The sequence below is a fragment of the Ipomoea nil genome, unplaced genomic scaffold (assembly GCF_001879475.1).
Source record: "Ipomoea nil cultivar Tokyo-kokei standard unplaced genomic scaffold, Asagao_1.1 scaffold2280, whole genome shotgun sequence".
NCBI classification, from domain to species: Eukaryota; Viridiplantae; Streptophyta; class Magnoliopsida; order Solanales; family Convolvulaceae; genus Ipomoea; species Ipomoea nil.
The window spans coordinates 271011-284967 of record NW_017618708.1 but is presented as its reverse complement, the minus strand read 5'-3'; the positions used below and the strand labels follow the sequence as shown (position 1 = coordinate 284967).

The following is a 13957-nucleotide window of genomic DNA, read 5'->3' as shown; positions in this document are numbered from 1 at the left end:
TTGATCCCAAAAGCACCCACTTGGCGTAATTTGTTTCCTTTTTGTTGCATCAACATCTACTCTTGTCTTTCTTTCACAATCAAGAGCCCTTAAATCCTTAGTCTTTAAACTCCAATTGCTTTCTTTTCTTCAGATCTGTCTTTAGTTGTGTGGGATCCACTTCAACTTTTGGGTTTAGCTTAGACCTTGCAGACATTATCACGTGAGTGGTGATGCCTATTCCTTCGCGCATAGGCTGCTACTGTCAACTTTAAACCGCAAGTCGAAAAGTCTTCTTCATCAAGTTCTTCGGTTGTCTAGATACATACACTACTACCTTACTATTTCGCAACAATAGACATCCAAACTACTTTTTCTTCTTACTCGGGTCTTTAACCAGGCTAAACGAAGCAACTACTTAACTAACAAAGAGGAACTTACCAGAAGGTGCACCCCATCAGGGTGCAACAACCACCAAAACTCACTTAGCAAATATAAAGCATAGCTCTTACACTTGTCAATTTAGCAAAACTTATCACATAACTTTCAACTTCTGAGAATAAAATAAACTAAATGCTAAAAAAGTTAGATAACATATAATCATGTTATGCACGCGCATGAAACTCACAATCTCACCGCGTTCCTATACATAACTGATGTCCTCAAAAGAACTTCTTAGCCTGAAAATCTCATACTTAAGCACTTTGCTTATGGTCAAACTCCCTAGGCTCAAGTAAGACCATCATACTCATCTTATAACTTATAACTTAGGGCTCATTTCTTTAACTTTAACCACCACAGGATTCAACCTAGGGTTCTTATACCCAATCTCAAAGCTTAGTTTTCTTATGTCCTAGCGGTTCGTACCGCTCTAATACCGACTTGTAACACCCCTTTTTCTAAACTCTAGAGCCCCAAAATAAACATTCTAAATAGGATTAATCAAGGTAAGATTAAATAAACTAGGATACAAAATCCAATTCAAACACTAAGGGGAATGTCACCGCCATAGTTACCCACTCTCGAGTAACTACACAGGCTAAACAAAACTACTAAGTACTAGAGTCAAAGCTCAACAAAACGACAAAAAAAAGGGGGAAGCAATCCCTGGTGTCTACGCACCAACAAGAGTAAGGTAGTCTAGCTACAACCAACAACAAAATACTACTAAGGAAAGGGGAGTACAGATCTAACATCTACTAAAACTAGAGCTACGCACTACTCTATTGACGTGCGCTCTCATCATGCACTGGGTCCACCTGGAAGGGGTTATAAAAACACATAGGAAAAAAATAAACCCGTTAGCATATTTATTGTAGCAAAAATAAGTGATTGTGAGTGTACGGGTGTGTAATGTCTTCCTCAGGGGATTGGGGGTTATGGCACGCAATATGCAATCACAAGAAAATAGGCACTAGCATAAGGAAATCAACAAGAAGCTAAGCAAATCATAACGAGATTGAGGCTACGGTAACTACACAAAGTAACACAAACACACATTAACAAGATGTGAACACGAAATAAAGAAATAGGACTCAAGCTAGGGAGCATTATCTTCTAGATGCATAGCACAACCTAATGATTGGGAAAAATCACACAACCAAGGAATAGAGGGGATGCATGTAGGAATCCTAGTCTATAAGCCACTCACGTGAGCAATGACAAGGATTAGAACAAGGAGTTACTCCACTTTCGTGGTGAATCAACTCCAAGTTCTTCAAGAACACAAAGCATCTAAAACCACCAATTTCCCCCATTTTCATAGGAAAAATCGAGTTTATGCAAGGAGTGGCTTGGAATATTGACCCAACTCTCATCGAGGCAAAGAATCCTCCAAAACATGCCAATGAATGTTGTACACCAAGCATTAACAATATAAAAACACAAATCATTCATAAACTCAAGAACCCTAGGTTAGAGTTCTTCCCCTTTTTGCAATAATCATAAATCAAGCATCAAGATAGAAAATACAACCCTAACTCAAATCCATAAAGTAACTACTTATGATAAATAGCATAAATAACACAAAAACACAAGCATTAAACATAAATCTTGCAAAAGAAAAAGATAAGCAAAAGAAAGCTTTTCTATTGAAAATGGATGGTGGAGTCTTGAAATGTTGGAATCCAAGCTTCAAATCCAAGATTACAAGCTTTAAAAGTGTTAAGAAACATAAATCTAAGCCTAATCTAACCTAAAAATATGAAGGAAATGAGTAGAGAATGTCTAGGGTTGGAACAAGGTCCAAAACCATGTATAAATGACTAAAACTGCGCCTATATAGTGAACAGAGCACAGTGGTACTGCCTCAGGGATGGGGGTACGCAAGGCAGTACCATTTTTGGTGCATTTCCACAGAACACTGGATCAGGGAGAAGAGATTCGTACTTCTGGATAATGGAATCCGTGGACAACCAATGAGGGACGGTCATAATAAAATTTACAAGTCATTTTGGCCAAGGGATGGGGGTACGCAAGGCAGTACCAGGCTCCTGAAAACACAATTCTGTGCACTTGTCATGACGTCTAGGCTATTTTTTACCCCTAAAACCATTTTATTGGCACTTGTGGTCTTCAACAGAGTTGTAGCAATTTAAGTTTATTTTGAAATGGTGCACGAATCACTTTATTTGGACATTCCTAGGCCGAGATATGGTCAAAATACCGAACAGCGTCTGAAATGAGCAAAAATTACAATGTCTTGATCTTTTGCTCCTCTTTTGTTTTGATTTGCCCAAATGACTAAGACCATTGAGTACACCACTATTAGGCTCTCTTGGAAGTATTTGTCCATCCTCTTAACTTCTCATTGGCTCCCATGGACTCCTAATGCATCCAAAACGATCCATTTGACTCCAATGTCCTTCAAAATGCATGATATTACTCATCTTTGCTTCCAATGCTTTCCAAACCAAACTCCTTGCAAAATAACACAATTTAGTCATAATCTCATGAAATTTGGAATGATCTATAAACAAAATGGCTTAGTTAAAGGAGGGAAAATATAGACAAATAGATACTTATCACATAGAATGCTTAGTATAAAGCCACTCAACCCTGTAAAATACTATAAATATAGGTTGGAAAACGTTTTGCATTCATACACATTCTCAAGTATGAACATAAGCAAATAATACACTCAATCAGTAGATATACTTTATATACTTCTATATGCTCAACAACTTATACTCATATCAACAGCTATTAACTCATAACTCAAACTCATGCACATAACATGTACTGGATATAGATACAGATCTTTTATAAGCTACTATGCACATCTTGCAATCATACTGATGCTTTCAAGATAGATACTGACATGAACTAAAGCTAACAGATAGGATCATGCCTTCATGCTAATACTCAAGCAATGAATGATACCTTACTTCTCATATAAACAAGATAGGACATATGTTATGCCATGATATAAGTAAGGATATGATGCTATATGTATACTTATACTCGTGTTGTTTATTTAAAAAGAAATACTTTTCTGTGGTGGATCTCCGTTGGCAAGGCCCGCAAGGCCAAACAGGGTCTCAGACCAGAGAACTTCTGCAACACATCAGATGATTAAATCTCCATTTATAAAGCTCAGACATCAACAAAATACTTCCACACAACCATGAATAGTTCATATAACATCATCAACACACAATAAACATATTATCATGCACTCTCAATCATTTCTAAGCATCAAATCTCAAGAAATCAAGCAACATAGGGCTAAAATAATAGATTTGGGAATCCCTGGTTTATACCTTGATCTAGCCAAATCCATTCCTAAGCTCATCCCCTAAGCTTTATCTTCTTCCACCATCTCCATTTCTCAAGCAAGCCACCACAAAAACCCAAACAAACACATTCACAGCTTAGAAAATGAAGGAAGAATGAAGGAGAAGAAAAGAAGAAAAGAGGAAAAACTTACTGAAATATTGGGATCTCTAGGCTAGCTTAATCTCTGTTGAAGGAATAAAGAAGATGATGATGGAGGGGAGATACACGAGAGAGAGAGTCTTGAAGATGTTGGCTGCTGAAGAGAAAAGAGAATGAATAGCATATCTGCTCTAAGGGTGTTTAAATAGTAGGGCACCAAACCTTAAGGAAGGGCTGATGAGAATTTCGGCCAAGTGAGGGCCAATTTGATCATTTCACGATTAAAACCCCGGCTTATAATTTTGGGTCAAAAATTGGGTCAATTTAGGATAAAAATAGGTTTCTAAATTTTTAGGAATAAAATAGATTCATTTGAAAGTATATTCCTAGGGCAAAACACTTGAATCAGTTTCACAGGTCCCTATCAAGTTTCGCTCAGATTGACTTTTTGGGTCAAAACTTGGTACGTAAGTATACCTAATAAATAGGATTTTCAAAATATAAGAATTTTTGGTGTTGAATTATTTGAAATAAGGAATTTAAAAATATTTAATTCATACACCCTTTTAGAAAATTTTCATAGGAGTAAAAATAATTTATTTTGGAATTTCATAAAATAGAATTTGGGAAAACAATTTTTGGATTGTCACAAAAACACTTACATTCTTCTTACCCCTTGATTTTGATCTACCTCGGTTGTGACTCCCATTGGAGCCAGGCTCCATTGATTTTTCTCTTGTCACTGTCAACGCTTGAGTTTGTTGTGAGATTCCAACTTTATCTTCTTTGATTTTGACCCGACATTCTTCTTCAAGACCTGTAGCTGGAATATCATCGAAGACAAGCACTTCCTTGTTGTTAACTAGATTGATAATGAGTTGATCATATGAATCTAGTAGACTTTGGAGTAAGATTTCAGCATGTTCATTCACTTCTATTTTATAACTCAACACCGAGAATTGTGAAAATAGAGTGTTGAGAGTGTTGATGTGCGTAGTTACTGAGGATGTCTCCATCATCCTGAGAGTGTATAGCTTCCTCTTCAAGAAGATTTTGTTATAAAGTGATCTGGCCTCATACAAATTTATGAGAGTATCCCATACCTCTTTTGTCATACCTGTTTCTGCCACACTTGACAAAACTTCATCACAAAGTGCTAAATGCATATTAGCAATAGCGTTGCTATCAATTTCTGTCCACTTCGCATCATAAATCGGCTGGTCTTTCTCCAATTGCTACTATGCAGTTATCTTTCTTGAAAACTGCTTTAATTCTCATTTTCCACAATGAAAAATTGTTCCCATTGAACTTTTCAATCTCATAATTTGCCACCATTGTAAGTGGTGTTTTGGATTCAAAACTTGAACAATATATCTATGAACCAACCGGGCTCAAAATACCACTTTGTTAGGATTGATACGGTTCACAACACCAGAATACAATAACAACTTGAACCAGAATTATTGAGAATAAATTTATAGTGTAAAATTTATAATAAATCATACACAAAATAAAGCAATTTGAAGAAGAATTTTCTGTATTGGAAAAAGGATATTACAATAGGAATTACAAATATAACTCTCTATTTTTACTCTCTGTATTTTGCTATACTACTCTCTGTATTTCGAATGGGATGATTAAAATGAATGCAGCGATGTTGCTTATATATAGCAACCAAATGCCTAGAGATTTGCAAGATATGAAAATCTACTCTTGCAAAGTTTCCCCAAGCAAAACCTATGCCCAAGCTTTCCCCAAGCAAAGCCTATGCCCAAGCTTTTCCCCAAGCAAAACCTATGCCCAAGGAATTCCACTTTACTCAAACCTATGCCCAAGGAATTGCTCCTCCTTATCCCAAGAAAAACCTCATCCCAAGCATTTACTCCATCAAAACCTCATCCCAAGGTTTTAAACCTCTGCCCATTTCCACATTTGACTTTAATATTTACAAAACAACCATCACCTCTCATTTGTGCCTCCAAACACTTGATCTTTGGAGATCTGGGATTCAGCTGCGGGTAGAAGCACCTCCTCATATCACTCCATGACAAATGATAAGTATCAATGAAGTTGACCTTCTTAAGATTTGGAACAAAACTAGTTGTCCATGGGATGACGCTACCCCGAATACATTCAAGATTTAGATCTTTGATGATTAGCTTCACAAGCTGCCCCAGCTGCACAAAATTATTAAAGTAAACTAGATTTTTGAAAAAGCTAAAGAGTCCACCTTGAATTCCCAATTTTTTTAAAATTCAAAATCTTTGTAAAGAGATCCCTCGTACAACACTTAGGATTCAACCAAGATAGTCTCTAAGTGTCTATGAACAACCTATGAAGTTTCTAATGAAAACGGAATTCCCTCAACACAAAAATTCCTTAACAGTGACATTTCCCAAATTTTATATGCTTGAGAGGTATCCAACATATCACACGTGCACGAATAATAAAACTTTGCATATTCCAATGCTCAAAGGGCCTTTCTAAGAGAAAATTACACATAATTTTGGGGTTCTAATTTGCTTGATAAAATTTACTTAGTATTATCAAAATCTATTTAAGAAATGATTCCTAACCATTTTTATTTTTATTTTATTATGACAAAACTTCAAACTTACAGAAAAAAGAACATCTAATGCTCATTAATGCTTGTACACACCTAAATAACTAAATTTTCATTAAGATGAAAACTTTGAGTGCATAATATTAGTTACAAAGCTTAGATATAAAAGTTTTGTAGTGTGGTTTAAAATAAATAAAATTATGGTTTAAAAGTTAAAAGTGGATTAACAAGGGAAAATCAATCACAAGGTAAACATGCTATTTGACTATTATAATGTAGCTCAAAATCAAATTATGACCTTAATCATGCATGTGAATCATGCATGTGCCAATTAAACTAGTTTTAAAGAGAATACAATTCAAGTTCTAGAGACAAAATTATGGAAGGATAAAACACACAAGAAAGAAACAAATGGGACTAAAGTATCAAACAATGGCTCAAAAATCTCACAGGTTCTATGCTTAGTTTATAAATGACCATATCAACAAAAGTACTAACTCGATTATTTATCGTAATTTGCCAAACTATTTATTCGATCATGTTACGAATTTACTTAACAAACTGTTGAGAAGTGCAGTTCACAACAAGCAATAGCTAAGTTGTTTGAGGCTAAAAAATCCAAGCAAGATGTTAGGTCTCCCTTGGTCAAGCTCTCTCCGATAACACTTGCTCTCTCATCACCCACTCTGATCTGTTACATGAAAATGGTTATTAAGCTGCTGCAACCAACAAAATATATAATATTATGATTTGCAACAGAGTATTGTGCCAATTCAAATACCAGCAGCCTAATTCACCAAAACATCACTGTACTCTCTTCCTCCACATCCAGTTCTTCCTCTTTGTTGTTTACACGTACGTTTCATCTGCGATTGATAAATTAAGTAAAAAAGAAAAGGTGAACACACAGCAGTTAGATAGGTAAAGAAATATGAGATAGAAGTGAAGGGAAATAGATTAGATCAGATGGCCATGAAGAATTCAAGTAGCATGAAGTAAGTGCATGTTAAATGATCACTCATATATTAGAGGGATAGAAAGAGACCATAATATTTTCCGAACGAACAAGAAGGGCATTTCCATAGTTGCTGTATTGCTCTTCTTGAATTAACTTTGAGGAAGCCAGAACGGAATCCCAACAGCAGTTTAACTAAATCAGTGCTAGTGTGATGATACCGGCAAAACCACTAGGGATCTCTCACAAATGGTCGCATGTACGTAACTCTAAGCATTCTAGCACAGGGAAATTGTTACCCACGGCATTCCAACGTTCCAAATATTCATTTTCAATTACCAATCTTTTCAATTGACAGAACCCTTCCTCGGATGGCTCCCACATTCTGTCTTTCCTATCAATAGCATGTTTCAGTTTTAGAACCTCTAGATTGTCTTCATCGTATCTACCCTTAATCCCCAATTTTTTTTTTTTAAATTTGAAATCCTTGTAAATAGATCCTCTGTACAGAGCTTAGGATCCAACCAAGATAATCTCTCTAAGTTTCTATGAACAACTGGCAAAGTTCATAATGAAATAATCAATTCAATGTATAAATTCCTTAATAGTCGCATTTTCAAACTTCCAGATGCCACAAAGAAATTGACTGTATCTTAATGGTTATTAACAATAAAGCTTTGCAAATTGCAATTCTCAAAGAGCTCAAAATAAATATATTTGGGGGGATTCATTGTTGAATACCTCAAAGCTAAGTATCTCAAACGAATAAGATTTGCAAGCTCATTTGGTAGCATATATCTAAAGCAAAGTAGACATGCTATGTCTACTACTCTTAGTAGTTTGAAGCGTGAAAATAGATGTTCCGGACTTGTATGGAAATAAGAAAAAGGATAGTGAAAGGAATGTGATTTGTGAAAGCACTTTGTCAAAGGAAGTAGATGAAACCTGCTTGATGAAACACTTATCCAACGACAAGAGATTTTCTTCTCGAAAAATGGAAATTTTTCATCTCCAATAACATTCAAGAGATTTTCATGTCGAGCTTCTCTCCAACACAAATCACCCAACATGTCATGTATTCTTATTGTCTTCATTTTCCCATTATAGCTCTGTTTGCTAACAAAAACAAGACTTTTATCAACAAGATCTTGCAAGCATTCCATGGCCACTTCCTCCATATTTCGATGCTCCTCTGCCCTCAAAAATCCCTTTACCTCCCACAACCTAACCAAGTAACCAACTTCTTCAGAGGGATCTCTTAGTCTTCTCGAAAAACTCCAAAATATAGAAAACAAGTTTTTAAGTGGTGTGGTAATTGGTTGTAACTCAAATATAATATTTTGGAACATGCATCATTAGAATCACCAATTACATATCTACTCAAATTTTCTGCAACATTATTCCACTTCTCGACTATCGCCTCTATCTTGGAGAGAAGACTAACTACTACAGTAATAGCTAGAGGTAGTCCATTACATTTCTTCACTATGTTTCTACCAATTTGCGCAAACACGAAAAGAAATTTCGTTTGACCAAACACATTGAAGTAGAGATTCCAACTTTCATTGGCATCTGAGAATGGCATGTTGGGAAAAGACATTCAAATTAGAAGTCAACATTCTTGTCCTAACTTCTAGGTTCCATGTGCTCCTTGTCCACAAAAGTGGTGTGAACGTGGGTATGACAAAGTAGAGTAATGGTCTAAGCCTTCCACTATTTGCGTGAGTGTATGTGGTCATGGTTAGAGCTCCTTAACTATAAATATAGTATCCTTCACCATTCATCAATACACTCAAATAGGAAGTTTCCTTTTTTTGGCTTTTCTTCACTTCGTGCATATCCTCTAGTCTGAGCATATATATAGTCAGGTTCGCCTACGTGATTGCTAGTGCAAGCTATCCGTAGTAGGTCTGTGTAGCCTGTCGAAAGCATGCCAGGGTTCTAACTGCACCGTTACCGGGCAAATAACGCTTTTAAGGTAGTGTTATTGTAACACGGCACAGATTTCCTTTCAACCATACACCAATAGTGTCCGTGCTTCTTAAAAGGCTTCCAGATCGCGCGTTGACGTTGCAATTTTCCCCAACAGTTAAAAGCGTTATTTGTGCAATAGTCAACCTTTAGAATTATGGCACCTTCTGTCATACCGGATCTATCAAAAATTACCGCGCTTGATGGGAAAAATTACAGCAGGTGGGCTCAAAGAATGCTTATTCTCTTTGAACAATTAAAGTTGGTTTACGTGCTATATTCAGTTGCACCTGAACCTACTCCAACAATGTTCTCTCCCTTTGGTGCTACAAAAGCTAACCATGAATCTGATTACACTCCAGGTGAAGAATCGAGAGAAAACAGTCCTGAAATAGATTATATTCCGGGTCAAGAACCGGGTGTAACTCTGATGCAGTTTAGAAATGACAATGCAGCAGTCAGAGGATACCTTCTATCACAAATAAATGACGATTTGTTTGACATCTATATCAAACAAGACTCAGCAAAAGTCATTTGGGAATCACTGTCAGAAAAGAATGGTGCCAATGAAACTAAAAATCAAAGTTTCAGAACTGTCTACAACAAAAGGAGTAGAAAAATCAAGAAGTTCAAAGGAAGGTATTTTACATACAGAAAGCAAGGACACCGAGCACACCAGTGCTACCATCACAATGGCAAAACTAGCAAAAGTCAATCTGACAGAGCAAGATGAGTATTGAATCTCTTTAAATAAGTAGTTATTTTTGAGTAACTATATTTACTCTAGTTCTAAGGGTTCGCATGAAGTATGATTGTCTTAGTACTGAGTTATAGTTGAGTTGTCTAGATTTTGATTACTTAGTAGTACTTATTTCTTTAGTATTTTGAATACTAATGACATTGATTGAAATAATTCGTGCATAGATATTGCTCAAACATTTTACTAAAATTATTTGTATAAAAATAAGAGCATATATCATAGGCTTCAATTGTAATTTAGTGAGAACATGGAAAAGTCATCATTCTTAAACACTCTGTCTAGGAAGATGGGTTTTAAATAAACTTCGGTTTCACCACTCGACCTGGGAGTACTTAAGAAGTAGGGCATTGATCATGCAGGCTAGTTAGAGCGCCACTTGATCTTCACCTGAAATGAGGTTGACTTTCATATGTTGTTAAACAATCAAAGCCTTGCAATAGAATTTGTTGAAGTACTGCAATAGTAATATTGATCTGCATCTATGAATGCTTTCCATGAGTTTTGATTTCCTCAAGGGAATGGAAATTCTGCAAGTGGCAACTCTGAAGTCTCATTGTTGAGAGACATTTCCGAATAAATATGAGCTCGAACATATTCCTTGTGTATGAGATTAATTTCTTATAAGAATATGATGTGAAATTTATGATTATGTTGTTCAACTTGATGTAGCATGTGGACAACATTATTTCTATGGCTTACTAACAATGAACATTTGTATATATATTATTTAAACTCTTGGTTGAGTCATATTGAAATACCTATAATTCCCAGTTAAAGAGTAATTGTGATCAATTGAGATAATCAAGTTTGTTGAAATACATTCAACTGTTGAGCATGTATCAGGCAGAGTGCGAAACTTCTATAATGCTCCAAAAAGCAAGTCGGCAAAACTCAGTCTACAAAGGAGCTAATGATGGGCACCAAATATCAGTCTGGGTAAGATATCAAATACATTTGACAAAAATATTTGTAAATGTTGCATTGTGGGGGTAATAAACTCCTTATATTTTCATCAAAAGTTTCTCTGTGGTATTGAGAATAATGATGAAAGAGGATGTTTCATGTTAAACATGAAAATCTCAAGGGATTATTTACGAGTAAAAGAAGTAATCGTCAAAGTGCATGTAAGTTTGATCAAGAGAATTAACTTACTTGATGGCTAACTATGAAGATTAGTCGCTGACTCATTTGAAGGACTTAAAGTCCAAGTGGTAATGAATTCGTGGTGGATCCCACTTCTGTGGTCAAACGAAGCCATGAAAAGAGTTACAAAATAGTACACTAGTTGGTCATTCTGACAGTGTGTGTACTTGTGAGGTTGAGCTACATCTCTTAATGAATTCATAACTCTTTGAGAAATGGTGGTTTTGTTGAGACAAACCTATTGAATTCACCGCATAATGACATGAGTAATACAAAGTGCTCTTGGTGACTTATACTCAATTGGGGTGGTCTATGTTGAGGTAGACCTAAAGAGATCCCTAACTTGAGTAGAAAATGACTAACCGCCTCATATGAAAGATAATGGGGTTATCCCAAGAAGCTGAGTGGCTATGAAACATGTTGATAACCGTGCAGTTGTGGGGGTGTCCAACACCTTCACCACATTGTGATTCACAAACTGTCATTTTCTTTGCAAATAACAGTGCCTATGATAGGACGAAAAGACTTACAACTGATTTATGTCTTTAACTACTCTATAAGTCTTTAATGGTAGTCTATACTAAGATAGACTTGATAGAGTTGAAATTCTATATTGAGATAGACTTGATAAGACATAAAAATCTGTAATGGGGTAAGACTTGTCAAAGTTAAAAGTCTATGTTGTGATAGACTTTGACAGGGTATAGTAGAAGTCTATATTTGAGACAGACGTAACATTCCTTAATACTAAGGGTGTTCATAAGAAGTCAAAGAGTTTAACTTTTGTAGGACCTACCTTTTGAGTTGGTGTGTGCATTCGAGTTCAAAATTTATCTAACCGGTGAGTTCAAGATTCACATCACTCCCGGGAAGAAAATTACTCAGTGTCACTACGTGTCAGTTCAAGTTCTCAAACATTGACATTAAGATCAACTCATTTGTATTGCTTAGACATGGTTTCCTTCTAGCCTTCAACTTTGAACGTGTGGGGGATTGTTGGGAAAAGACATTCAAATTAGAAGTCAACATTCTTGTCCTAACTTCTAGGCTCCACGTGCTCCTTGTCCACAAAAGTGGTGTGAACGTGGGTATGACAAAGTAGAGTAATGGTCTAAGCCTTCCACTATTTGCGTGAGTGTATGTGGTCATGGTTAGAGCTCCTTGACTATAAATATAGTATCCTTCACCATTCATCAATACACTCAAAAAGGAAGTTTCCTTTTTGGCTTTTGTTCACTTCGTGCATATCCTCTAGTCTGAGCATATATATAGTCAGGTTCGCCTACGTGATTGCTAGTGCAAGCTATCCGTAGTAGGTCTGTGTAGCCTGTCGAAAGCGTCCAAGGTTTCTAAATGCACCGTTACCGGGCAAATAACGCTTTTAAGGTAGTGTTATTGTAACACGACACAAATTTCCTTTCAACCATACACCAATAGTGTCCATGCTTCTTAAAAGGCTTCCAGATCGCGCGTTGACGTTGCAATTTTCCCCAACATGGCAAGTTAATGGTAGAGTTACCTAAACTTGCATATTCAGCCACCTCCTTGAGCCGAGAGGTCAATAATATACGACTTCCATTATTATCATCTAGAAAGCATCTTTGCACACTATCCCAAGCAGTAGTGCTCCATATATCATCCATCACTATCAAATATCTTTGTTCCTTCAAGTGTTTACGTAGACGGTCTGCTAATTGGCCTTCATCGTCATTGCTACTTTGTTCATCACTTGATGCACTAACACAACCAACAAGGCATTGGAGAATTTGTGGCAACTTATGCTCTTGAGATACAGTAACCCATGCTCGTTTGTCAAAATGAAAAGTAATTGATGAATCTTCGTAGACTTTGCGAGCTAAAGTGGTCTTGCCAATTCCTCCATTGCCTACAATTGACACAACTTGGAGCTGTTGTGCTGATTTTCGGGTGAGCTGATCCATTATCGTCTTGAACTCCTTGTTGCATCCGACCATTCTACTGTACGTCAAACTTTGTTGAAGCGTTTTTGGAAAATTTACTCTGGCGTTGTAGATCATGCTGTGATGATGTTGAACCAAGGAGTAGTCCTCTTTGTCGCATCCGACCAAGGAGTGAAATCCTTTCACCTTGTGATGGACCATTCGCTAGCTGCTTTTCACTAATTTTAATCAACTCCTTCTTGAGGTAATCAGTCTGGTTTACTGCTTTAGTGAAGATTTCACGAAGCCTGAGGAGGGAAGCCTTTATACGAATACGCTTTGTCCAACCCTTTGCTAGATATATGCTACTCAACTCTATCTCAATCTTTTGAATATTACCTTTGACCCTTTGTATTTTTGGTAACCCATTGTGTTTGGTTTTGGTGCTTGTGATGCATTTTGGACATACTGCTCATGATTGTAAATATTTAAATATTTTACTATCAATTTTCATCCACGACTATTATTTTAGTGACAAAATTCATCACGTCGGTCACCCCTTCGTTTAAGACATTCTAAATATGAAATTTAAACCCTAAGATCGATCACAATTTGCAGTTCTCCTTATCAAATTAAGTATCCTGGTTCTCTCCAATGGGTGGTTATAGGTTCGAATTTCGGTGGTGGGGCTTAGATTTTTTGGGTGAAAATATTTGAAAAAGTATAAAATAAATACTACCTTGTAAAGAATAATAAGTATTTCAACCAAAAAAAAAAAGTACTAATATTGTATGTCCTAATAGCAATCTCAA

At 36.3% G+C, this 13957-nt stretch overlaps 1 protein-coding gene across 1 annotated transcript in view; it reads right to left on the bottom strand.

The window, feature by feature from the left end:
- LOC109150724 (putative disease resistance RPP13-like protein 3) overlaps nucleotides 1–13957 on the bottom strand; it is a 78759-nt gene that overhangs the window by 40675 nt on the left and 24127 nt on the right. Inside the window, exon 3 of the mRNA XM_019298708.1 lies at nucleotides 13343–13507. Coding sequence (XP_019154253.1) covers nucleotides 13343–13507 — 165 coding nt within the window. The remainder of the gene's footprint in view (nucleotides 1–13342; nucleotides 13508–13957) is intronic.